This window comes from Radiomyces spectabilis (assembly GCF_025331425.1).
Source record: "Radiomyces spectabilis strain NRRL 2753 chromosome Unknown BYT42scaffold_3, whole genome shotgun sequence".
In the NCBI taxonomy this organism is placed as follows: Eukaryota; Fungi; Mucoromycota; class Mucoromycetes; order Mucorales; family Radiomycetaceae; genus Radiomyces; species Radiomyces spectabilis.
This window is the reverse complement of record NW_026251928.1, coordinates 1,821,098-1,846,008: the sequence shown is the minus strand read 5'-3', so window position 1 is coordinate 1,846,008 and position 24,911 is coordinate 1,821,098. Positions and strand designations below refer to the sequence as shown.

At 44.0% G+C, this 24,911-nt stretch overlaps 6 protein-coding genes across 6 annotated transcripts; 2 read left to right on the top strand and 4 right to left on the bottom strand.

The window, feature by feature from the left end:
- The first annotated feature begins 246 nt into the window (after nucleotides 1–246).
- On the top strand, nucleotides 247–2,697 carry BYT42DRAFT_560740 (uncharacterized protein). Its single transcript, XM_051567270.1, has 5 exons — nucleotides 247–599; nucleotides 664–2,001; nucleotides 2,067–2,162; nucleotides 2,228–2,521; nucleotides 2,599–2,697. Exons 1-5 carry the CDS (start codon nucleotides 314–316, stop codon nucleotides 2,643–2,645), a joined length of 2,061 nt encoding a protein of 686 aa, XP_051426441.1. The 5' UTR covers nucleotides 247–313; the 3' UTR covers nucleotides 2,646–2,697.
- On the bottom strand, nucleotides 2,688–7,271 carry BYT42DRAFT_241590 (uncharacterized protein). The gene is made up of 8 exons (XM_051562672.1): nucleotides 6,968–7,271; nucleotides 6,706–6,813; nucleotides 6,553–6,618; nucleotides 6,369–6,476; nucleotides 6,138–6,230; nucleotides 5,745–6,056; nucleotides 3,885–5,690; nucleotides 2,688–3,804 (listed from the first exon to the last, which is right to left on the bottom strand). Exons 1-8 carry the CDS (start codon nucleotides 7,139–7,141, stop codon nucleotides 2,998–3,000), a joined length of 3,474 nt encoding a protein of 1,157 aa, XP_051426440.1. The 5' UTR covers nucleotides 7,142–7,271; the 3' UTR covers nucleotides 2,688–2,997.
- A 3,648-nt stretch (nucleotides 7,272–10,919) lies between these two features.
- Nucleotides 10,920–12,064, top strand: BYT42DRAFT_611652 (uncharacterized protein; the record flags this gene model as incomplete). The annotated part of the gene is made up of 2 exons (XM_051571534.1): nucleotides 10,920–11,098; nucleotides 11,161–12,064. The coding sequence occupies 2 exons, from the start codon at nucleotides 10,920–10,922 to the stop codon at nucleotides 12,062–12,064; spliced, it is 1,083 nt and encodes a 360-aa protein (XP_051426439.1).
- A 344-nt stretch (nucleotides 12,065–12,408) lies between these two features.
- On the bottom strand, nucleotides 12,409–13,547 carry BYT42DRAFT_560729 (phosphoribosyltransferase-like protein). The gene is made up of 5 exons (XM_051567269.1): nucleotides 13,309–13,547; nucleotides 13,177–13,231; nucleotides 12,922–13,118; nucleotides 12,615–12,857; nucleotides 12,409–12,543 (listed from the first exon to the last, which is right to left on the bottom strand). The coding sequence occupies exons 1-5, from the start codon at nucleotides 13,438–13,440 to the stop codon at nucleotides 12,511–12,513; spliced, it is 660 nt and encodes a 219-aa protein (XP_051426438.1). The 5' UTR covers nucleotides 13,441–13,547; the 3' UTR covers nucleotides 12,409–12,510.
- Nucleotides 13,548–19,929: 6,382 nt separating this feature from the next.
- On the bottom strand, nucleotides 19,930–21,498 carry BYT42DRAFT_611649 (uncharacterized protein; the record flags this gene model as incomplete). Its single annotated transcript, XM_051571533.1, has 2 exons — nucleotides 19,930–21,338; nucleotides 21,405–21,498. The coding sequence occupies 2 exons, from the start codon at nucleotides 21,496–21,498 to the stop codon at nucleotides 19,930–19,932; spliced, it is 1,503 nt and encodes a 500-aa protein (XP_051426437.1).
- Nucleotides 21,499–22,877: 1,379 nt separating this feature from the next.
- BYT42DRAFT_241507 (uncharacterized protein) lies at nucleotides 22,878–24,885 on the bottom strand. The gene is made up of 7 exons (XM_051562671.1): nucleotides 24,746–24,885; nucleotides 24,479–24,676; nucleotides 24,343–24,401; nucleotides 24,151–24,279; nucleotides 24,068–24,089; nucleotides 23,278–23,992; nucleotides 22,878–23,211 (listed from the first exon to the last, which is right to left on the bottom strand). The coding sequence occupies exons 1-7, from the start codon at nucleotides 24,795–24,797 to the stop codon at nucleotides 23,196–23,198; spliced, it is 1,191 nt and encodes a 396-aa protein (XP_051426436.1). The 5' UTR covers nucleotides 24,798–24,885; the 3' UTR covers nucleotides 22,878–23,195.
- Between the last annotated feature and the right edge of the window lie 26 nt (nucleotides 24,886–24,911).

Sequence of the window (24,911 nt, the reverse complement as noted above, 5' to 3'; positions counted from 1 at the left end):
TCTGTGTTGAAGCTTTGAGTGGCTTGGCCCATGCATACCACTTTTTTTTCTGCGCGATCATCACTTCTTGTGCACAGTGAGATCATAAAATAGTGTAGAAAAAGTCATCTTTTTGTGTAAATCTTGGCTCTCTATCCGTCATCTGGACGAAATACGATTCGTGCGCTTGCGAGCATTGCCAAGAACTGATATAACAAAGAATACGCCTCTGATTGGCTCTCGTAAAAATAAAACCCTCGTTTGCCCCGCTTTGGAAATCCCTTTTCTTTTCACTGCCTCCATTCAAGCTCCGGCGACAGTTGCCCCTTGATACATGAGACATCTTTTTGGCAAAGAGCACAAGTCGCTTAAGCTTCAGAAAAGGCTTCAAAAGGAGGAAGAGATTCTATGGAAGCAAGAGCAGGCACTTCGAAAGGAACAAGAAGATAGAGATGCTGAATTGGCCCGACAATTGCAAGCAGAATTGGACTCGGACGGTTCGACGCCGCAGTTGCCTTTGGCACCTACGCCCTTTGACCCGGTGCCACCGTCCTCTTCGCCTGTCAATAACCCAGAGAGTCCTCCACCATTGCCAGTAAAACCGGCTGCATATAATTCAGGTAAGTGTTCTTAAGGTCGCTTTCCAAACACGTCTCTGACCAGACTTTAACCTTTTGTTCACAGTGCACGGCTCCACAAGTGCATGGTCTTCACCAGTTGGCGCGATATCTCATCAACAGTCTTCATCGTCATTACCGTCATTTGCAAACTCTGGCACCAGTGAAAACAGCCAAGCGAATTACAGGCCCTCGACGTTGAATAGCGATGTGCCTTCCTTACCGCCGCGTCCATTGCCATCGTATTCTTCGACGAGCAATCTATCGAATCAATCGACTCACAATTACAGTCAGCCATCACCTTCTCTGCCACCCGTAATGTCACCGTCGCCAATATATGCGCACCATTCACACCATTCTTTGCCAAAGACTTCTTATCCTATGGCCTCGGCGCCTGTTACATCGTCTTCCTCAGCATCTTCGTTATCAACAACACCACACCCTCAAGCACTACCGTCTCGTCCCATGTCCCGAGACAATTTTGTTCCTGTAATACCGGTGGCACCTACTACTCCTGCGCCGTATACTCAACCATCGGTACCATCCTATTTTCCGATGCCAGAACCCCAGATCGTGCATAAACGACACCAATCCTCATCTTCCGCATTTATACCCTCCGTAACGCAGCCACCCGTGGTGCCTAGTAGCAAAACTGCAAATACCATGCCACATCGACACAAGTCCCATCACTCTGTCCCTACAGCCGCCGCCATCGCCGCCGAATCTCCAGTTTTTACGGGTCCAATGCAGAAACCCGACGAGGTTTTTCCCACTCCCTCCAATCATACCACCATTTATACCAAATCTTTGACTGATCTCGATACGGAGGAGTCAAAAGAAAATAGGTTTTGGGAAACATCTCCTCAGGTGATAACGCTATCCAAGAGTCCAAAACTGAGCCTATCGGAACAATCACGATTGTATGAGCCTATCACGGAAGATGACAATGGTGATCCATTCGCGGATAGCTTTGAAATCGAGGAAGAGAAGCAAGATAAGACGGCAGTTGAAATTCACAACCATTCTGATATCAGTACAAGTTCCCAGGCATCCTTGAAAGACATGCAAGCCCGTCTACAAGCGCTACTAAAAAGTGATAATGCAAGTACGGACAATGTTTCTACCAATGACGAGAAGACTTTGGAAGAAGGAAGCGACCGACAGCATCGTCCAAACGGCTTGATTATCGGCCATCAGCGCTCACGTTCTGCGGTATCTCTATCGCAAACGCCTCAGCCCTCATCGCAGTCGATACCCCCAGCTTACGCAGCATCCGAGTGCGATTCTGTCGATGCTATACCGCAAGTATTTCCAACAAATATACTTCGTGCGGGTGCACCTACACCGGTCGTCACCGAGGCATCTACCACTGTTGAGCCGCATGCGCCAGTGACTTTTTCAGAAGGTAAAAATCCTACAATATGAGGTTAATATATTGTACAGGCTGTAACTAGGCTTCATATTTTTTAGTGTCCTCCAAGGACTATGGTTATTACAAGATTGCACCTAGCTCGACCAGCACCGTACCCGCCAATCTCAACAAGTCGTTGCCGCAGGTTCCTACAAGTAAGTGCTGACTTCAAAATATTTGACGCGTACCGGTTTGGCTGATAGTTGGTGTGGTAACATAGCGGATCCAAATGATCGCCATATCACTGTGCCTAGCATTGATCCTGAACATCGTGTATGGATTCGAGTGCATCCCACCGACACTGGAAAATCGCTTGCTCAGCGTATTCACATTGTGGCGACTTTCAAGACCCGGAAAATCACCAAGATCAAAACAGCTACTGGTCGTGAAGTGCCTATTAACGATACACCGGTATTTAGCGATTGGAATGAAATTACGCAGTTGCAAGATGGTGCACCATGGCAGGTCGAATGGGGCCCTATTGAAAATCAGCTGTTAGACGCAATAGAAAACGGTATGTCATTTTCGCTAATGCTTTTCGCCATCCCTTGAATTGCATCAAATCTGACTTGCACTTTTGTTTTGATTCAGGCAAAGAAATGATGCGAAACTTGAAAGCTAGTTTACGATCACAGTAATGCACCTACTGATATGTCTACATGCATCCATATATAATATGTATAAATATTTTTGATGCTATTATATCGATACTCTTAGAAAAAAAAAACGAAAGGGAATGGGGAAGAAAACACACACATTGAAAAAGAACAGATGAATGAATGCTAAACGAAAATCAGGATATCAGAAAAAGACAGGATTGGGAAATGGGAAGAAAAAAAAAGAAGGGCAAGGTTGGGAGACAGGAAGGTAACGAGTGAAAAGACAGAATGGAGTGATTAATGCAAACGAATTGAGGACACATTGATGATTCACTGGGATTTTCTTCAGTGAAGAAAAGAAAAAGAAACACCATGACGACGGTTTTTTTTTTTACCATCCGTTTTCGGCGTTTTTAAGCTTGAGATATTCGTAAATCTTATTACCAGTTTGCTCTTCGCGGATTTGTACCATATAGACCATGCTTGTGCGTTCCTGTTCATTGACCAACAGGAATGAAATACGCTTTGGATTGATACGCTCCACGTTACGACTCTGTACGGATGCGCTGACCAGTTTCTTGGTAGCTTTGCCGCTTTTCTCTACGTCGATATGGATATGCATCTTTTTGCTCGGCAACTGTTGCGATATCTTCATCGTGACGCTGCCAAAGCTACTCCAATTGGAATGTTCGTTTTGCACAAACAGTTTACATTTGCATTGCATCACGAGCTTCAGTGTCTGAGGAATAGGCGCCAGTTCTTCGGTGGAGATATTCTCGTCGAGCAACGAAGCTTTCCGCACAGAAGAGGGAGGCGAAATACTTTCATGACGTGTCACACGCAATGATTCTTGGTACATTCGATTTAGAAGCAGGGTCAATCGCTCGGCTTCGGAGGCTTCAGTGAAATGGACAAGGTACATTTCTTTGCGCGGACCGAGGAATACACTCAATGTCACATCGGTTTCGGATGGGCGGCGAATCAAGGTCGAAGGAAGAATCCAAGCGTTTAAATACAACTGAGCCGTACTCTGTAGACGAATGGCGACGCACGATCGATTCGTAAAGGTCTGTCGTACTTCAAGCAAGCATTCACCGTCCACAGCATACCATGACTCGTCTTTCCAATGAAATACTTCACAACCGTGACTATACAGCACCTGTCGTATACCGTTTGGATTCCCGTTCATCATATTAGGCTATACAAATAAAAAAAAGCAAATACCATTTCAGGTTAGTTCCGTCGCTTGCCATGTTGCTATTTTTGCAGGATACTTACGCTTCGAGGAGGCGATCCGGCATCTTCCTGACCAGGTGCGGTTAGTCTTGGTGTGCCAGATACAAGAGCAGGTCGCGGCACTGATTGCTGACCAAGGTAGGTAGGCACGGCCGGCGTCGACAAAGCTGCCGCTGGTGAATGATAGGGACTCAACGATGAGGATGATGTGGTGCCGCTCGAGAGGGATGGACGCATTAATGGTGTGGGTGGCGCAGATCGTTGCAAGGAATCATCACGGCTTAGTGTATGCGACTTTGACGAAGTGCTTGCTCGAAGCGAAGAAGCCGATCGTGCAGCAACAGGTTGGTTGTAAGGTGGTGGACGAGGACTTCCAGGACGTTGTTGCGGTATCATCATCGAAGTAGGACGCAGTTGTGAACCAGCGGGATTCAAGGACATGGATCGTGTAGGCGCATAACCAGGGGCTGACGAGATCTGCATGGAAGGCCGTTGGGGATAAGGTCCTGAAGGTCCACGTACCATAGGCGAAGGAGATCGACCATTATGTGCAGGAGGGCGCATTTGCTGGTGCTGAGGCGGTGGAGGAGGATACTGCTGCCCGGGAGGAGGCATGGTCGCACTTCGAATCGAGGATGTTCGAGGCAAAGGCTTGTTGGTCATTGGAAATGCGGCCGACTCGGGACTCAGACGAGGGGTGACGGGCCGTGAGCCCATATCATGGGCCTGTCGTTCACGGACGGCGCTATTGGGCGTGGGCGAACGGCTGGCGGGCGGTGTCATGGGATCACGCAACGACAGGTCTGCTACCCGCTTATCCTTTGAACGATCAGTGGACGACGATGTTGACGACGACAAGGAAGCCGTCTCCGTTTTCAGTGCAGCAGGGTCACTCTCCCCGACAGCGATGGAGGCAATTAGAATTTCCAAGGATGATCGCTTATTACTGTCCTGCTTGGCATTCATCTGAGACGTCGATGTGGTAGAGGTTGAAGCTGAAGCTGAGCCCGATGCCAACGTGGATGTCGAAGCAGAAGCAGAAGTAGAGCTGTTGCTGTTGGTGTTTGGTACCCCTGGGAAATCGGATACACTAAACGAAGATCGCATGAAATCTTTTACTGGGACAATGGGTGGCAATTCCGGTAATAGCTTTTCTCCAGTCGGTTCGGCAGCGGAAGGTGCCTTTGGCAATGACTTGGAAGCGGCGTTTGGGCCTGACATGCCGGAAAGATCTTTTGGCGGAACAACGGGTAAAAAGGAAGCCCGCGACTCGAACATATCATCGTCGGATTCATCGGACGAGCTTTCCAGCGGTGAAATTTCTCCCGAGTTTTCACCATAAAACGAAAACACGTCTTCACGGCGGATCATGGACCGTTTTTTCTTGGTCTTTGCAATTTCAAGAGGAGGACGCTGAACTCCATTCTGTAAGGCTGGGGCGTTTCCACTGTCAGGAGCATGCATTTGCACGACCACCTGTAAAGGCTTGGGAGACAACATGGCTGCATTGGCGGCGGTCGATTCCAGACCAAGCCACATATTGCGTACTTCCCTTGCGTCTGCGCGCAGTGTCAATTGGGATTTGCCATGGATCGTCAATTGCACAAAATATTCGCCTACGATTTCCCGATTGAGTAAGATGGATTGAACGGCGACATCCCGAAGGGCAAAGGCGGGATAGATCAGCAAATACGTTTCATTGGTCGTTTCCTTGCAGATGAGAAGCTGCTCCGAGGTCAAAGTGGCGCGAACACGTACTGGTCGACCGATTTCGTTCTCGGGAAGAAGCATGAAATGATTGTGCACAATGAGTCGGGCATCCGTATTGATCAGTTGCGGCGAGTAGGACTAAGGAGAAGTTCAATATGGGTGATTATTCATTCATGTTTTATACATACGAACCATTGGCGCTCCGGTAGCAAAGTCAACGACTTGGGAACAATTCATCTGCGACACAAATGTCTTTAAATTGATGCCTCGTCTCATCGCTGGAGTATCTTGATTCGACAAATGAAAATCGGTCTTGATCTGAGGTAAAGTGAGCGTGGTAGATTGAGAACTTTCAATGCTCGTCGATGAATTAACAAAGGATGATGAGAGCGATGAGAGCGGACTCGTTTCCTGAATTAAGGACATGATGGCGTCTATTCTGTTACTGGCAGCTGATACCAATGCATGGTCAGATCCGCCAACTTCAGTGCTGTCCAATAAATTCTAAAGCAGAGTAGTTGTTTTTATCCTTTGAGTAAGCAACTTAATTTTCCCTTTTTTTTTCTTAAGCTTTAAAATACGTACATTATAAAGTACTTTATAGTACTGCATTCGTTTTAAAGGGGCATTAAAGAGATATTCAAGCGTAATATCACAGGATTTGACAGTCGACAGATTCTAAAAATTCGAATGTTAGCCCCCGATGATGTCGTCCATGAGCTTTTTTTTTCTTTTTTTCTTGGCACCATTATAAGTATGGTACATGACCATCTTCCTAAGTGCAAGTTCAAAGTAATACGAAAGTTGGATAGTTACATGAAGTAATTGTTGGATAGATGCAAGAGAGGCGATATCCTGTCGTTGATTAAGATGGGTAATGTAACTTCTAGAGAAATTGCCATAAGGAAGTTCTATAGTCTTGGACTGGAGAGTGCGATTTGCAGGCATGTTAGCTTTGTGATTTGCACATTAACAGGGGTGGAGGGGTTGACTACGTTACCCATTGCATCAATACATCTCCGAGATCCCGCATTGTATGAGGATTAGCAGCAATATGATCGAGTTTCTAAGCGAGCCGGTTTGCCAAAAAAGAAACATGCCAACGTCAGACATTGGTACACAAGACGGGAAAGACAGAAATATTCATAAATACCGCGCAGAATTGCGTATTTGCCACAAAGATATCGTTTGCATAGGTTAGCAATTCGGTGAAATCGGGAGCAGTAGCTGTCGCTTCTTCTTTCCAAAGAGGAGAAATTTGCTACAAACAATTGTTTACAGTCGCCGATCAGTATTTTTTTTTTTTTTTTTCACACATGTAGAGATGTTTTTTTTTATCCATGGCAGCTACAAAATCGACGAGATGCGGCCAACAATAGAGAAAGTAGTCATTTTTTACGCAAAATAATACATACAGTGGCAATGGTTTCCAGTTTCTCAATGTAATCTTTTTCGCTTTGGATGAGTTCGGATAATGCGGTTGATTTTTTGTTGCTATCGAGGGAGAAGGACGACAAAGGTGGAGATGTTGAAGCAGGATTCATGAAAGCATCCAATGGAGCAGCGTGAACCGTGGACGCAGACAGCATGATGAAATGGCGATGTTATTATGTTACAATGTGTCGAATGGAATGAAGGTTGATGATTATGATTCAGTCAGACAGTTAAATCTATCAATACGAATAGAAGTATAAAAAGAGAGGATAAAATAATAAAAAAATGAGAGAAAATAAAAGATAGGAAAGAAAGGGGCAGTAAAATAGTGTCTATGACAACGGACGTAACTAAGGATTATAATAAAAAAAAAGAATGGAGAGGAAAAAGGAGTGTCTAGTGCTCCAGATGTGTTATGGACACATATACCATTGAAGATACGCGATGCATTCTGCCGAACTCTTTGGATTCTGTATCACCTATTTCCGGGCATCACGCTATTCTCGTGCAGTATCATCGCAACCGCCCTGATCAGCTTTTTCGTTTTCACCCCCGATCCGAGCTCATGCGGAGTCGAGACCTTTCTGGTTTTTTGTTTCTCACTTTTTTTTTATGCCTTGCCTTTAAACGCGGTGAAAACCGACAACTTGCCAAAACTGGATTCAGGCACGATGCGATTTCCAACCATGGGGAGAGACGAGGGCGATTTTTATGGTTAGACACAACTGTCCATTTTCTCAGCAGAAGAAATCGGTCTGTGGAGAGTTTTCCGTGACGTGTTGCTGGGCAACAAAAGTTATATTGATTCGCAACCGATTTTATCATCTTACGCCGTATTGTTTTGCGTAACAGGAGCGTTGCTCCGCCTCGGCTGGTGCCACATACAAAATAAAAAGTCCATCCCAAAAAACTCCCCCATCCTCTTCACGACTTTCTATTTCTACATTTAGTCAAATACACGGTCCTCAAGCCAATACCAGCTCACAGTAGATTTTTCTTAACGCTTTATTTTACGTGCAAAAAGCTTGCTATCCAGGAGTCTTGCAAGGGGAATTACCGGTTGGTGTGTCTCTCGATCGTCTGCAAAAGAAAAGAAGCAAAAAAAAAAAAAACTTTACTAGAGTTTGCATTCCGATCCCATTCATCTAGCTTACAGGAGCAAAAAATTGGTATCCAGTCTATGTAATTGTCGAGGAAAAGATGGGATCACGACAGCGTAATGCTTGAGAGCGATTCATCAAGGGTTAGAATGGTTACCAGCTATCGAGAAGTGAGAAGTTAGAACCAAGGGCTGTTGGGTCTCCTGGAATCTATTTCCGGACAATTAAATCCCGGGCCCGTATGAAAGGTCGAACCGTATTTGGTGTGTTCCAATGTTGACGTGCAACTTCAGTCCAACAATATTCTCGGTCCATGTTATGTCCATGTGTGCGATGTTCTTTATTGTTACTTGTTTACAATGTTAGCAACTTCAAAGGTTTTTTTTTGTATCACGCACAATATGAGCATACCGAGCTGTTTGTTTCATCGACAGAAAAATCCAAAAATGCGTGTATTTTGAGTAACAGTCTCTCTACTCAGCAAAAACCCCACATGTTGTGCTTCTTTGTATCATGAATGAATTACTTCGTGTCTAAAAATAGACGCGCAGGCGATAGACAGTGATGCTAAGTTGCTTCCATTCATATTCCTTCCTCCTAATCAAAACATGAAGGGAAAATCGGATTTGACTCTTCCACAGTGATTTCTTGAATCGGATTGGCGCTCTAATGCTTTGGCAACTCCTGTCTCTGCAGAGCGGTTAGGCTCCATAGTTTTCTGTGGAAGAGAGTTTTTGAGAGGTTGAAATGATGAAATCAAGGCAGAGGGAAAAGATTATGTTGAAGAACGAATTATTGTGGTAAACTACACAGAATGGATGATCATTCAATCCTCCAATCACATCCAGCATTCGGAAAGGGACACTTATGTTTCAAGAGTAACTTTTGACCGCCCAGCTTCCTTTTTTTCTTCAATTACAACTCACAGATAAACTTGATTGACTTTACATATACGATTTGGAAACATCTCCTCAACTTTCTCGACATTATAGAGTGTATAATCTAAAAGTCGAGCTGCCCTATATGAGCAATGACCCCCAAAACATCATGGCTAAAACTTCATTTGCAATGAATTAACAAATATTCAAAATTTATTCGCAAGTGACATTGCATCAGCGGAAAAAGAGTGATATAAGATTGGCTCAACTCGTCTGAAAGTAACATATTGTGCATGGCAACGGGTACCGTACAGAAGGGTTAGCTCATGCATCCGCACAGGTACATCGAAATGTCAGCGCCGTACATTATTCGTCTGTCTTCTTTCTCATATTTTATGTAATAGGTCATAAATCAAAGGAGACGCTGAAACTTTTTCATAACCGAAAGTGACAATAGTCCATCATTGCGTGTCTGTAACTTGGCAAGCGCTACGAAAGAAACCATGTCTTCGAACATCCTACCTATCAATCTTTTTGAATTATGTATACCGTGTTATTTCCACAATAAATTCCTTTTACATCCTGAGAGAAGAGTTCCTGAATCGCTAAACTTAGAATTATACAGTGGCATTTTTTTGTAGCATACAGCTATCATCATCAGTGCAAAAGGCATGATAAAAAGAAAGAGAGGCGAACCACATACGTTAAAAGGTACATAATTTCATACTCTGGCCAGTTTTCACTTATATTTACATGGTTCTATACGCACGGTATTGAAGGAAAATATGCATCAAAAAAGTGAGTCATTAAGAATTTGTTATGTGTATGCCACGCTAAAAAAAAGTAACGGCTCACTTTTTTTTTCTTAATGACAAAGCTTCCAAGCGCATATATTGGATGCATGAACAGACAAAAACGATATCCAGGCGTTACAACGTGGCGTTATCGTAACGAATGGCAACCACTGCCGAATTTCGCCAATCCGTCGTCAACGATAGATAGGTCATTGTTCGTCCATAGTTGGTATAAAGCCGCTCATTGAACAAAACCTCCCGATACTCCTGATTCAATGACAAAGTTGCATGCAGCATTGCCCAGTCGAAAGAGAATGGTCATGAAAACAGTATGCGGGATTATGGATGAATAGCAAATAGTTGAAAAGATGCAAGTGGATACTGCTTGTAATCTATCTTTAAAACAGACAGATGCATGGTTCAGTGGCACAGAAATTTGAATGAATGACAATCTGACAGATAAAAGAATGAATTTATTATGCAGTCTTTTGTTACCACGAGGCTTTCCTCAAGTAATTGAATGTTTGCCATTTTAAGAAGGAAAATGCAAGAATGAAAATGGGGTAAAAATAGACAAGTTTGCTGATTTTGTCTTTCTTTGGACATTTCCCGTGGAGATTGAGTGATGTACGAAAATGGTTCATTTCCAGGCAACGCCGATGATGCGGGAAATCATGTTAGAGTATAGCCTTTTTCAGTGGAGGTTTTGATTACGCGCCTAAGCAGGCTGCATCAGCCATGATGTTTTCACTATGGGGTTGGGCGGGTGAAATAAAGGGGGGGGGGAATGTCGACCAGCGTTGTTTCAAGCAGGGGCAAGATACATCAATAAAGTCATTGCAAAGCGGCGATACACCATATCTGGAATGGATGGTCTGTGATCGCACTTCTGATCCCTTCGACTTTTGAAGGAAAATGGACAAGAAAGAACGGACCCTCACGCTACCAAAACTTAAAAAACGGCAATTGATTCGTTGGGTGATCGTCATTTACCAAGGCATTTAAATGACAGGATAACCCATCCCTTGAGATTACGTCGTCAATAAAAAGGCTCGATCGAAATCCGTTTCCCCGGGTCTTTATCACAACAAAAACACTTTAACAATGTCAACGTGCTCTATCTTCAACGTCAAAAATAACCAATGCAAAATTCCTCGACCAATGAATTGCTTCTTGGCCTATCGTCTGGACAAGCAAGTCGAAATCGCCGCTCGCTGCCCCGGAGCTAATCATCGTGACATCTCGAAAATCATTGCCAAGTGGTGGAGGGAAGCTTCCGAAGAAGAAAAGGCGCCTTACCGAGAGCGTGCACGTCTTGCTAAAATCGAGCATGCCAAGTTGTAAGTTATTTACAAAAAATCTCTTTTGAACCCACAACATGGTTATTAAACCCAGAGTATAGATACCCCAATTACAAATATCGCCCAGTCAAGAAGTTGGGACGCAAGACCAGAAAATATTTGAAGCGACCCGCTAACAAGTTCACTTCGCGTTCAGAGGAAAACAATCGTATGATGGAACTGTTCTACCATGATCCCGCTACGGCTTTACGTCAACCGAACAAGCGATCCCGCAATACTACGAATGCCCAGTCAGATACCAAGAAAAGTCAAATGCCACTAAAGAAGCAACCGCAACGAGAACATACTACCGCCAAACAAAGCTCGGGAATCACTTGGTCGGCTGCCCCGAGCATGACAATAACGACCCAGGCCAGGACTTCGCAGAGTCCGAGTGTCGTGGCTTCGCAAGCTCCTTGCGTGATGAATGAAGTTGCAGACACCAAAACCGTGTACTTTGGTCAAAATGTGTCGTGTCAGCAGATGACCATCAATCCTCAGCATCTCTTTCAGCCCTCCGGTAGTAAGAGCTGTATGTCGTACGTGCAAAATGTGTTTGCACCGCCTAGCCCGGTCCAGAAGACCAAAGACATCCACTTTGGTGCATCCATGCCTTACACTCTGGTGCAATCGTCCCCTCCAATGGTGTTTGACCCCAATAGTCCGGTGTCTACCTGCGCATCTTATTCTCCTGACTGCAGCTACGCATCGAATGAAACCTTCAAATTGGAGAGCATACCGACAACTACGTATCAAAGCATGCCATCTCATTACGCCACCGAAAAATTCGTTGCGAACTCGTGCAACGCCGTTGAGCCTTGGATGCCTCTGCCCTCAGCTCCTGTGTGGCATCAGGCACCGGCATTCGTTGATCCGAGTATGTTATCGTTCTACTCTTTTGCATCGCCCGCCTCAAGCTTATGTTATGATAATCTCTCAAACTCTGTGCCACTTTTACCCTACTGAGCATGCCAACTTATCTGTACATTTCATCTTTCGTCCTTTTCTTTTCTTTTTATTCTATTGTTATTGATTTTCATTCGATTGCTTCCCTGTGACCTTTTCACTCCACTAGTTTTAGCCGGCTAATATTCTTTATGCATCATTGACTTTTTTTTTTTGTTTCCTTCCCCCTTATTGATTTGCCCTTTTTTTTTGATTATTTGACTCATCTCATCATCACATTAACCTATGTCCTTGCCACCCCGTGTAAGATCACTATTGCCCTTATTATACACTATACAGCATTAAGCATTCTTATAGACGCAATTATTTTTAGGCCCAAGCATCATTAAAGTAGACTTTTCACATAGACATTTGCAAAGTTTTTAATTTTGATATGAAAAGAATGAAAATCATACACCAAGATCGCCGCACATCGTTTCTATATAAATCTAGACCAACAAAGAAATTTAGTTTATCGCATAAGCTTCCTTGCCATGATCCTAAAAAAAAAAGGAAAAATGTCAGGTGAATCCGCGTTTAATTTCTCCAAAAAAGCTCTATTGGAACTTACGCTGATCACACAAATATGGTCGAGATCACGGAAATATTCATTATAATCCAACGCATAACCGACAACAAAGGCATCAGGGATAGCAAAGCCAACATAATCGGGAACATAGCCGTTGCTTCGGGTGGTCTTCTTGATCAACAAGCTGGTCACCTTCAACGATTTGGGCTTATATTCATCCAACTTCTGCAATAATTTCACCATGGTAGCACCTGTATCAATGATATCCTCGACGATCAACACATTCTACCGAAAGGGAATAGGTGAGCAAGTCTCGCAGTCGATGGATTATTCCTGCTTATTGCCATACCTTGCCCTCTAATTCGCGGCATTCTTCCTCCGTCATGGAGATGGTCACACCATCCGACTTGTCATTTTTGTACGACTTGACACGAATGAATTCAAGGCTCAAAGGAATAGTTTTGCCACCTTTAGTGGTAAGTTTTTTGATGCAATTCACCAGATCAGCGAAATACTGATGGCCACCCTTCAAGATACAGCACACAACTGCCATCCAAAAACCGTCAGTTTCCACGATCCGTTATGATCGTCAATGCATAATTACCAAGTGGACCGGTTGTTTCGTCGACAATCATACGAGCCAACTTGTGGACACGATCCTGAAGCCACCGAGCAACACGTCAGTTTCGAGAAGCAAAAGAAACAAGAGCGTCAGTGACAGGGACGAGGAACATACCATAATGACACCATGGGGAATAAGAATACTTGAAAGGTCCTTTTCATAATGTTGAGGAATGACGAAATGGTCTAAATGGTAGTGATTTTTTTCGACATTGACGTCGATCCACTTGGAAGAGTCCATAGGCATGGTGTACTTTGGCGGTGAAGATGAACACAAAATTTTCAGAGCAAAAAACTCCTGAAATTTCGCTGCCAAAGTGACTTGCAATTCTCTTTTTTTTTTTTTAACAGTCGACAGTCATGCTGAGAAAATCGGTCCACAAAAATACAAAAATTCCTGCGAACTCGTTTATCTTTTTGTCGCTAGCACTCGTACAGACATTATTAGTGTTGCCAATAGTATATTACGTTGATTAAAAAGATATAACAGATTCATTGTCATCTTTAGTGTTCTCTGGTATTACGGATTAAAAAAATGTCTAACGAGATAAAGAGGAAAGAGAACAAAGAAATACTGCAGCTGCATGGTTTATGCAGTGCATAGTAGGGCCCTAAACCAGTCCATAGAATGGAATACCACCGTTACAGTTTAATCAGGTTACATAACATAATCCGGTGTAAAACATATTCTGCGACTATTGTTGTCCATGTTTTGATAAAATAGTCATTCGATTTATTTGGGAGGCGGCAGTAAAAAAGTGATTTTGGATGCAAAAATACGAGAATTGTCAGTGCTTCTTTGATGAGGTAAAAAGATCTAATCATTCCAATATACCACCCGATCATGTGTGTCTTTTATCATTTTTCAGGCTGTTCCGCTCCCTTGAGTAGAGGTGTGGGCACCCTCTTGAACTGATTCTGCATTCTTCATTGACCTATGTTCTATCATTTTTTCCAAGGCTGAACATGGTTTATCATAAACACACCCTTTCAAGTATATTGAGTCATATTCGCATTTTCAAATGGGCGCTACTCCTACAGGTCCACCATTACCTTGCCTTTGCGTCTTTGCGTCTTTTCTTCTATCTACATTATTTAGCCTGGCTTTTCGCCAACTTTTGGGCACGTTGTCCTGAGCATTTTGGGACCCTTTTGCTGCAATATGATATACCCCTAAATAGGAAAAAAAACACTTTAATCTTCAAGAACTGAAAGCGGCTCAGAGAGCTCGAACCACTTCGGAATCCGAAGCGGAGGCACTACGTATGGTGAGAGACACGACGTAAAAATGGACTTCCCCAATGAGTGACTGGACAATTTTTTCCAAATCAAGTTCGCCATTTTTCATTCACCAGTTTCGCGCTCGGTCTTTGAAAGTATAAGTTACCGTGCCATGGCCGACCAAGAAACAGAAGAAGCACGAAGAGCCAAAGTACTGGCCGCGAGAAAGAAGGTATACTTATAACCAAGGCTGACCATCCTATTCGCTCTGATCCTTGAGTAACGTGAACATTCCATTATCTAGCTCAAGAAATTTCAGAGCAAAAAGCAAGAAGGGTTGCATGAAGGCGACGACAGCAAAGCTAAAAAACCAGACGCACAGACGCCTGTAGAAGCACCTGTTTCAGAGGAGACAAATAATACATCAGAAGAGTCAGTGGTTTTGAATTACACAGTGAATACGCTTGCATTCCCGCTAATGCTTGCTTTAGGAAAAACGACGCAATCATTCACAACGTATCTCAGCCAGGTCCGCAAGAATCAGTGATTCAGACCGACTCCCAGTCAGACCAGCTTGCAGCTTTGCAACAAGAAAATGTGTCGCTTCAGAAGCAGCTACACGATATGCAAACAGCTCACGAGGAGACTGAACGTCAGTTGCAGGCGCTGCAGTCTACTCAAGATGCACACGACGACCACCAGCAGACCCTGAAAACGACGCAACAGCAACTGGAGACCGTGTCGAACGAACTCGATCAATACAAACAGCAATATGAAACGGTCATGCAACAACTGACCGAAAAAGACGTCACGTTGACTGAACAATCGAAGCAAGCCGAAGACAAGATAAAAGAGTTGGAAAAGTTGGTCCAGAGCTCGGGCGATCAGGAGTCTAGGGCAAAATTGCTGGAAGATACCTTGGCTGATAAAGAGCAACACTTGGGCGAGCTTACGAAAGCCATCGAAGAGGAGAAAGCAAAATACCAACAAGCCAACGAGCGCATTCGTGAACTGGAAAACCAAGTACAAACGCATTTAGAACGCTTTAATGGCTTAACTGAGGATCACCAAAGGGCACAAGAAGAAGAGAAAGCCAAACACGCTGAACTAGAGGAACGGATTCGTGCTGCCGAAGACGAGAAAGAGTCCTTCCGAGTTACGCGAGACGAATTATCATCCAAGATCGCCAATGCACAGGAAGCGGAAGAAAAAATGATGGCACAATTGGATGACCTTGAAAAGGTCAAAGAAGAGCTCCTCAAATCGCTTGAAGAACTTAAAGCGGAGAACGCCTCCCTAAAAACAGAGCAATCCGCCGAAGCAGATACATTACAACAACGTTTGCAAGCAGCCGACGATCAAAATCAATCGTTGATGGATCAAATCGAAAAGCTAACAAACGCACTAAAGGACGAGAAAGAGAACAACAAAACAAGCAGCGGTACTGTCAATGAGCTTACCACTACCCTGGAGGAAATGAAGCAAGGAAATGCTTCGCTTCAAAGGACGATCACCGAGGCAGAGGAGAAGCTGGCATCGACTGTGGAGGAAAAGCAGCGCATCCTTGAGCAGACGCAGGAACTGTCAGACAAACTTGAAGCAGCCAACCTCGCAGTCGACAAGTTGACCAAGGAGAGTCATACTGCAGCTGAGGACAAGGCCTCGTTGGAAAAGAGAGCAAAGGAGCTCTCGTCTTCCTTACAGGACATGCAAACGGAAAATACGGCTCTGAATGATCAAGTAAAGGACTTAACAGCCAAACTGAATACGGGCGATATGAATCAGCAGTCTCTCACGGAACAGATCAATGAGCTGGCCTCGGCGTTAAACGAAGCGAAAAATGGAAAAGAAGCCTTGGAAAAGAAGATGCAAGAGGTCTCCAAAAACTTGGAATCAGAGCAGGAGGATAAAAATTTGATCAAGACCAAGATGGATGAATTGGCTGCGGCATTAAAGACCGCCCAAAGCAATCACGATTCAGCAGTTACACAACTGGAACAGTTGCAACAGTCCCTGGAAGCTGCGGATTCAGAAAAGACAGAGCTAGCAGAAAAGGTCAACGAACTTACAACAGCGTTGCAACAAACTGAGAACGAGAAAAAGTCCGTCACCGAACAAATGAAGGAGCTACAAGCAGCAATCGAGACTATGGAAGCCAATAAGCGGTCCGCAGAGGAGAAATTGACGCAACTAACAGACGAGCTTGCAAAGGCAAAGGAAGAAAAAGCGGCCATCGATCAACAGGTTGCAGAACTCTCGAACAGTTTAAAGACAACAGTGACGGATAATGAAACCTTGAACAACCGAATCGAAGAGCTTTCCGAGTCATTAAATGCAGCTCAATCCGATCAGGCGTCCACATCCGAAAAAATTGAACAACTTACGAAGGCATTGAAGACTGAACAGACTGATAATCAAACATTACGCGATAACGTCAACGAGTTGAAGGAATTGCTGGCCAAGGCGGAGCAAGAAAATCAAACGATAACGGGTCAGATTGAAGAACTGACAAAGTCGTTGGCTTCTGGTGAATCGAATAATCAGTCTTTGAATGAAAAAGTGCAACAACTGACATCCACGTTGCAGCAAGTCGAAGCGGAAAAAGTATCGGTGACAAACAAGATCGAAGAACTGACGCAGGCCTTGAACACCGGCAATACCCATAACGAGACCCTCACCGAACAAGTAGAAAACTTGACGGCTCAATTAACGAAAGCGCAAAACGATCACCAAGTTGTGACGCAGCAGTTGGAAGAAATGACAACAGCGTTGGAAGCAGGTCACAACGACAAAGAGGCTCTGTTACGACAGACAGAGGAGCTTAATGCTGCATTGAAAGATTCGCAGGAAGAGCGTACACGCATGACGAATCAAGTAGAGCAATTAAGGGAAGCCGTCAAAACCGGTCAAACGGAGAGTGAAGAAATCACACGCCAAGTGAAGGACCTATCGGCAGCGCTAGAGGAAAAGAAGACTGAGAATGAAAACTTTATCAGCAAGATGGAGGCGCTTGAACAGCAGCTCGAAAGTGTGCAAAACGAGAAAGGATCGTTGAGCAACCAAATCGGAGAGATGCAGGCATCATTAACAACCTCCACCGAAGAAAACGCATCGCTTGCAAAGCAGTTGCAGGATCTTTCCGACACCTTGAGCCGTACCCAATCTGAACATGAAGCTGCTGTGAAGGCTGCAGAAGAAGTTCAGCTGTCATTAGAAGCAGCTGAAAAAGACAAGGAAACTCTGTCCACCAAAATCGATCATCTCACAACCACGCTGGAAACTACAAAGGATTCGTTCGCTCAAATAGAAAAGGAATTGCAGCAGACTGTCGCAACAAAGGATCGTTACGCACAAGATGTGGAGGCTCAACTTCAGCAAGCGAAAGACCAATTCAACGATGAGAAAAAGCAGCTCGATGAAAAGTATACAGCACTTTTAGCGTCAAAGGAGATGCTGGAACAGCAATTCATGGATAATCAACCGTTGGCCGAAAAAGCCAGCAGTTTGGAAAAGGAAAAGACGGAATTGCAGATCAGCATTGATAACCTGAAAGCGGATCTCGCTCGATTACACACGCTTGAAGCAGATAAGCAGCAGCTGGAAGAGAAACTACGCAAGACCGAATCCAATGCTCAAACGATGTTTGACGAATTGACTGAGCTGCAATCGAAAATCGAGGAGACAGAAATTTTGCTTGAAGAGGAACGAAAAACGAGGGATGAGGCTTCACAGAAAGTGACTTTGGTAGAGCAAGAATTGGAAAAAATCAAGGCGGATCTCGAGTCGTCGTTGGCAAATGAGTCTTCCCAGTCCGAATTACTGTCCGGAAGAGATGCTCGTATCACCGAACTGGAATCCAATATTGAAGTGGCCAATCAGAAAATGGAGGAGAACTTGCAAATCCAACAGCAATTGCGCGAGGAAATGAGTGGCCTAGAGGAGCATGCCGCCAAACTGACGACTGTGGAGGAACAGGTGATGCAACTGCAAACCCAACTCGAGGAAAAGGATCGTCAGTTCTCTTTGATCAACAATGAAAAAGAACGCTTGGCGGCTGCTCTCAATGAAGCCACGCAAAACCATTCGACGGAGCAGACAACGAGCAAACAGGCGTACGATATATTGCAAGCTGAGTTGGCTACGACCAAAGATCAGCTCACGTCCGCAGAATCTCGAACCAAGGAGCTGGAGAAAGAAATCCAGTCGCAACAAGAAGTAATACAACAGTTGAAGGATGTCCCTGCCACGGATAAAGACACGGAATCATCATCGGAAAATAACCAGCAGGAACTGGTCACGACCAATCAACAGTTAACGCAGCAACTGGCAGAGACCAAAAAGCAATTGCAGATGCATGAACAAAAGTCCGAATACCTGAGAAAACAAATGACATCGTTCAAGAAGCAAGTCGCCAAACTCCAAAAGGTTGAAGCGCAGTTGCAACAAGCGACAGAAAAAGCACGCAAAGCGGAGCAGGAAAAAGAAGAACTCAAAGCGAAGCTTGCGGTGGAGCAAAACGTTCCTGATACAAGTGAGGCACAGCACACACAAGCAACGACAAGTTCCGAATCCGAGTCTGATGCTGATGATGTATCGAAGAAGCTGCAATCGCTTGAACAAGAAGTAAAGAGACTTCGAGCACAGGAAGCCGAAAATATCGAATTAAAGCATCGGTTGGAACGGCAATTCGAAGCCTTTAATACGATCCGTGGAGAACTGACGACGGTACGGGATCGACAACTGGATTCGGAGATGAAACTGGAACGGGAAAAGAAGGAGTTGATGAGTGAAAAAAGCGGATTAGAGAGGACAGTCCTTCGATTACGTACGGAATACGAGCAGCACTTGGAGCGGATATGGAGTCAGTATGAAGAACTCCGAGAGGAACATGAAGAAAACTTGACGGCTGGTCGTACCGCACTGGATGCGGCTCAAGTGAAACTGATGATGAATGGTTACAGCCCGGTAAGCGAAACTGGTTTTGAGTGGGTAAACAGCGATAATGAAGAAGAAAATGATCAGGACGATCATGAGCACGAAGAAAGTCAAGAAGAGTATACGGTAAACAAGCAACCTGTTCTCGGACCGTTACCACCGATCCCCAAGCCAGCGTTTTTTGAATTCATGGAAGTCCCACGCTGTAGTGGATGTCAAAGTGAAGTGATTGACATTTAAAATGAAATAAAACTTTTGTGCCCTACTCTATGTTGCTGCACTCGGTCTGTCAGTCGATCACATCGCATTCGTCCATCAAATTGTGACATGAATCATTTAAGAATGGACCAGGATATCAGTGTACATCAAACAAACATGCCGTTGGCCAATATATGGGAAAGTACTGGTATTTTATTTTAGATACAATGCTAAAGAACGGGACAGCCATTCTGTGATTGTGAAGACAAGCTTATTTCGAAAAAGAGAGAGAGGCTGTCACCACATAAAAGGGAGAATGAGGAATTTACAATATTTAAATACTTAAATTATAACAGATGTAAGAGATGGGATGATTGGTTTTTCAGTTCTGGATTAGCAAGTTGTCAGGTCCGTCCCAGAAGCTAATCATAGCGGCTACAGTCAAAACGATGGAAAACCGGCACCATCGCATTACTGCGCCAAAGAGTTTACGAATCATGCAACGGATACTGTCGATGAAGGTATTTGGTTGCTGCATCATGCATTCTACAGGCAAGTGAATGTTCGGATATAGTCCTTCAGAAGGGAACGAGGTGTCAAAAAAGTCACAGGCATAGATATCGTCACTTGTACTTGGTTTTTGAGAATCACAACCAATCTCCCCTTGAAAGTCTTCATTTTCGATGCGATTAATGAACGATAACGCTTCCTCCAACAGATGTGGATCAATGCCCGTGGTTTTCGATATCAAGTTATCGAGGGATAAATCGTTGGGCACGTTGTAGAATGCTGCAAGAGATTGTTCTGTAAATTCTGAAATATCACGCAATGGCCGAAATGCGGCTAAATTCGCGAATGACCGTTTCTTGGACAACCGTGGCGTCGCCAAAGGGGTGGTAGTTGTGTTGCGCTTGTGCCATTCGTTTTCTAGTTCGCTTAACAAACTGTGTCGGAATACAAAGTTTGTTTCGCTACCATGGCAACTCGGTGCCGGCGTGGTGTTTGTGGAGGAAATATTGACACCGCGATCTCTTAATTTCTGTAAAATGGTACGGTGTTCCTCCAAACTTTCATTCAGCTCGGCGATGTGACGAAATTGGCGATCATACGCGGCTTGCAAGTTTTCAAAATCAGCTTGTGTAAATTGGCATTGCTCAAATTGTTCCTTCAAAAGACGTAAATCCTTCAACGTGGTGGCCAGTTTATCTTCGACCTCGTGTTTCGATCGCTGTGCTGCGGCTTTTTCAACTTCAAGTTGGTCAATTTTGGCGTAAAGGTCTTCGATAACACATAGTTCATCTTCTGCAGATAGACGAGCCGATGGAATGTGTAAGGATTTGTCACGTTGCTGCCTTGCGTTGATCTCTTCTAACTCCTGAATTCTCGCAGATGCAATTTCCAGGTGACTCTGTAGGGTGAATATCTCCGTTTCTAGTTTTCGTGCTTCCTTTTCATCCGTTTTGGTCATGGATTGCTGCTCCTCCAGCGTTGCTTCCAACTTTCTTGTCAGCTCCGCGTTTTTCTGTTCAAGTACTTCAATCATTGCCTCGCGAGTCCCACGCGACGGGATAAACCGCATCGTGTTTTGTCCGTCGCCAAATTCCTCTTCTCCATCGCTTCCGTCGATTCCAGAATCATGACTTTGTACTTCAAACGATGTCGCTGGTGTCACTGACGGTGGCCAATGATTGGCTTGTGATCGAGTTTGCTGGAGAAGTTCCTCGTAGCTTGTCTTGAGTTTGATGTTATTTTCTAGCAGCGACTTTCCAATTTCGGCGGCCAGTATTAAATCTGAGTTTTTTTGGTGAGTTAAAAATTTTCACATGAATTTTATCAACTTAATGGGTAAATCGTCACCTTTCTCCTTATCTTTCAACACATTGAAAGCATTTTTCAGCAATGGAATCAATTCGTTTGTAGACTTTTCGGCCATCCATGAGACAGACGACATGATAGATGAACTTGAAAATGACGGAGAAGGCGGCCCTGGAAGCGGCAAGCAGGGCATCATTCTTGTTCGATCGGATCCTCCACAAGGGGTCATGTTCATGTCGAGATGCGTTGCAGCCAAATGAGACAACATGGAACAAAAAGTTGAATCTGTTTAAAATAATAATAAGCTCAAAAAGTTCGATACGGATAAATCAGTCCAAGAATAAAAGAGGGAGATCAAAAATGAACGCTGGTGAAAAGCAAAGTAGATGTTGCGTATATCGGAGGAGGAGGAGGAGGAGAAGGAGCAGGAGCAGGGTAAAGGATAAAGGATAGTGAATGAAGATGTGATGTTAACTTGATAAAAAAATCATGAGAGATAAAGTGTTACGAGGGAATAAATTTACGTCATTGCCATGAAGAACATTTCCCAACGCAACTCACGTTAAGGAGAATCGACAGGACCCGCGCAGGTACGTTATTCCCCCATGCCACCATTTGCTCCCATTATTGTTACCTTCACATGCAAATAATATATGGGCCTGGCCTTATCGTAGGCTCAAAAGGATTCCCTTTGTCAGGGTACCTTCTTTTTTCCTCTCATTTGCGCAGCAAAAAAATAATAATAATTGGAGCATGATCTTCTCATTTCTCTCCTTTTCTGTCCGATTCAGCCAATAATTTAATTATGACCATCTGCTCCGTACGGCTGTAGCACCGGCACTATCTATTTTATTTTAATTCCGATGATTCAGCCATTCTCGCATCATATCTGCTTGGATCTCCTCAATCCACAGTGCCACGAACTCAAACTTTATTCTGTTCACCTGTTCATCAAATGCCACTGCAATGTATCGACACCAAACTCTCGGATCGTATCATTTTTTTTTCTTGTACATGTGTTTACATTCATGCTTTCATATGGACGTATCGCAGCAACACCTGTTTTTAGCATTGCATTGCACACTCTTGGCATCTATTACCTACTTGTCTCTGATATTTGGGAAGCAGAAAAGGTATGAGGTAGGGTGTACGATAAAAAGTCTGCGGCAAGTAACTGAAATGTGCTTTGATCTTATTATGGGAAATGTCTTGTTCTTGGCTTTCACCAGAGCTTTACAGAGATTCTGAAAATTTTGTTACATAGGGCCAAGTTGCTCTCAGACTTTTAAAGGAACCATCTTCATTACAGTCGCAATTTGTACCTTGCATTTGAACACAAATGGTTTTTTTGCTCGTAGTTTGTGCCAAGAGTCTCTTATACGTAACAGCTTCCACGTGAAAGTGTCGATCCTAAGATCGGGTTCCCAACTGATTTTGAATGTATTCAGTTAAGTAATATAATATTTGGATCCGTTTGTGGAGTATTATTGCGACTATAGAATATCAAAAGAATTGGGGACTTGTGTGGCGCTGATGACGCTAAAAACCACTGCGCGGCTGACTATGGGTTGCCTCCTTTCCATGCCGCCATACAGTAACTCTGAGTCTGATTGGCCCACATTTCCATCACACTGCATGATCTTTCGAAAACAGTAATTACTGGACAATAACTGCTTGACTTAAATGTCAGCACCAATTCCCAAGTATGCCGCAGCAGCATTAAAGAGTTGATACAGCAGTATCAAAAGAAAAAGAATGAACAGCATCGTTATGAATTCACTAAATATAAATAATATATAAACCATAAACTAGATAAAAAATACAAGCAACTCATCATAAAACATATTCACTAACGGCAATTCAAAAACCAGCATATTAATGACAATGCTCATCTGAAAATGTGCAAGCGACTTACCCTTTGCGTTGTCTATCGTTTGGGAAATCGTCCTCCAAAGGTTGCACGGGATCAGCAAATGGATCATCAGAGTCAACAGAGTCTTGACGGTCGGAAACACTGAGTGACGAGAATTGCTGCAATGGACTGTCCTGTGTTTGTCTAAATTGACTTGACGAAAGAGGAGGAGGAGGAGGCGGCGATCGCATATGCTGGGTTGGAGACATTGGAGACGGCAAAGAGGTCGGGGCCACCGGCGAAGTCGGCATATTGACTGGTACTTCTCCGACAGACATCACATCGTACATGTCCAGAGCGCGTAGCAATTCTTCGTTGGTAGCAAGCAAGGTACCGATCCATTCTTCATCTTCCACCAGACGTGCATAGCGCACAATTTTTCTCTTTGACTCTTCACATTTTTGACGCAGATCCTGAACGCGAGCATCGTGTTGCAAATCAATCTCCCAGCGATCTTCTCGGGTGTTGATCAGTTTAAGCGCATTCACAAGATTATTGGTATTCTGGTTGGCAAGCGCCACTTCATTGATAATCTTGGGTTTGGCAGTTTCGAAATTGAATACACGCTGACCACTACCGCTGCTGCTCGCGTTGGTAGCATTGCTTTGACTACGAGGTTTGTTCTTGACTTTGGTCTCGATTGGTTTGACCGGCTTGGCCGGAGGCGGCATGGATCGTCGGCGTTCTTCTTTGGTGGGTGACTTTGGTCTCGAACGCACTGGCGGTGGAGGAACAGGCTCAGATCGTGTAGGTGTGCTTGCTTGAGAAGACTGAGGTGATTGCGGAACCTTACTTGCTGTCGACCGTTTGGTGGACTGAGAGTGATAAAATCAATACTTCCGTCAAATTTCACATACACCTCATCGGTTCACTTACATAACCAAGCTTGCTCATCCCCATCTCATAAATGTCACCCAGTATATGCATTCCAGGTTCACCTTTATACTTTTGAGACCAAGCACCTAACAACCCAACCAGTGTTTTTCGAACTTCGATGGCTTCCATCTATGGACAATTCATGCAGCTCAGTATTTTTTGGTTCATGAAGTGTCAAAGCCGATGCCTTACCGGAGAAGTGACCATCAACTCGAATCGTTCTTTCATTTTTTCATTAGACATGAGTTGCCCTTTTAACAAAAAAAAAAAAGGCACCAAGGTATTAATAAAATATGCGCAAAAGCCTGGATATCCTAATATCACTTACGATGAAAGCGCTGATTGCTGTTTTCCATTAGAAGCTTCAACACCTCTAGCACTCGCAATTTCTGCTGGGTTGTTCCATGCTTTAACCGTTTACGAATAGCTTCGATGGCTTCTCGAGATCCGCTTTCTTGCATGAAAATGGATTCGGTTAATTGCTGAAATTGATACCACTCGATCTCTTCATAATTGGAAAGTCGCTCTTCGAAAATGAAAGGTGAATACACTCTTTGTCACTTTGCAAAAAAAAAAGATACAAGGTTTATATTACCGATATAGAGAGTGACCGAAGTCTTTGGAACTTCCTCGGTGAAGATGCCCATAGGAAGAGGATTAGAAGATGACAATGAAGGTGAAAAGAAAGAAAAAAGAGTCCAGAGAAAAAGAGTGCAGGGTTTGCAAATTCGTCCTCCGGCTTCGAGATGATGTCAATGACA

Coding starts and splice junctions, on each gene's coding strand:
- BYT42DRAFT_560740 (XM_051567270.1), top strand. CDS start 314: ATGAGACATCTTTTTGGCAAAGAGCACAAGTCGCTTAAGCTTCAGAAA. Junction 600..663: donor ACCGGCTGCATATAATTCAG/GTAAGTGTTCTT, acceptor TTTTGTTCACAG/TGCACGGCTCCACAAGTGCA. Junction 2,002..2,066: donor GCCAGTGACTTTTTCAGAAG/GTAAAAATCCTA, acceptor CATATTTTTTAG/TGTCCTCCAAGGACTATGGT.
- BYT42DRAFT_241590 (XM_051562672.1), bottom strand. CDS start 7,141: ATGCTGTCTGCGTCCACGGTTCACGCTGCTCCATTGGATGCTTTCATG. Junction 6,814..6,967: donor AACTGGAAACCATTGCCACT/GTATGTATTATT, acceptor AATTGTTTGTAG/CAAATTTCTCCTCTTTGGAA. Junction 6,477..6,552: donor GAGATGTATTGATGCAATGG/GTAACGTAGTCA, acceptor CGCACTCTCCAG/TCCAAGACTATAGAACTTCC.
- BYT42DRAFT_560729 (XM_051567269.1), bottom strand. CDS start 13,440: ATGCCTATGGACTCTTCCAAGTGGATCGACGTCAATGTCGAAAAAAAT. Junction 13,232..13,308: donor TTCCCCATGGTGTCATTATG/GTATGTTCCTCG, acceptor CGGTGGCTTCAG/GATCGTGTCCACAAGTTGGC. Junction 12,858..12,921: donor GCCGCGAATTAGAGGGCAAG/GTATGGCAATAA, acceptor CCCTTTCGGTAG/AATGTGTTGATCGTCGAGGA.
- BYT42DRAFT_241507 (XM_051562671.1), bottom strand. CDS start 24,797: ATGGGCATCTTCACCGAGGAAGTTCCAAAGACTTCGGTCACTCTCTAT. Junction 24,677..24,745: donor TTCGGTCACTCTCTATATCG/GTAATATAAACC, acceptor TCATTTTCGAAG/AGCGACTTTCCAATTATGAA. Junction 24,090..24,150: donor GGATGAGCAAGCTTGGTTAT/GTAAGTGAACCG, acceptor TATCACTCTCAG/TCCACCAAACGGTCGACAGC.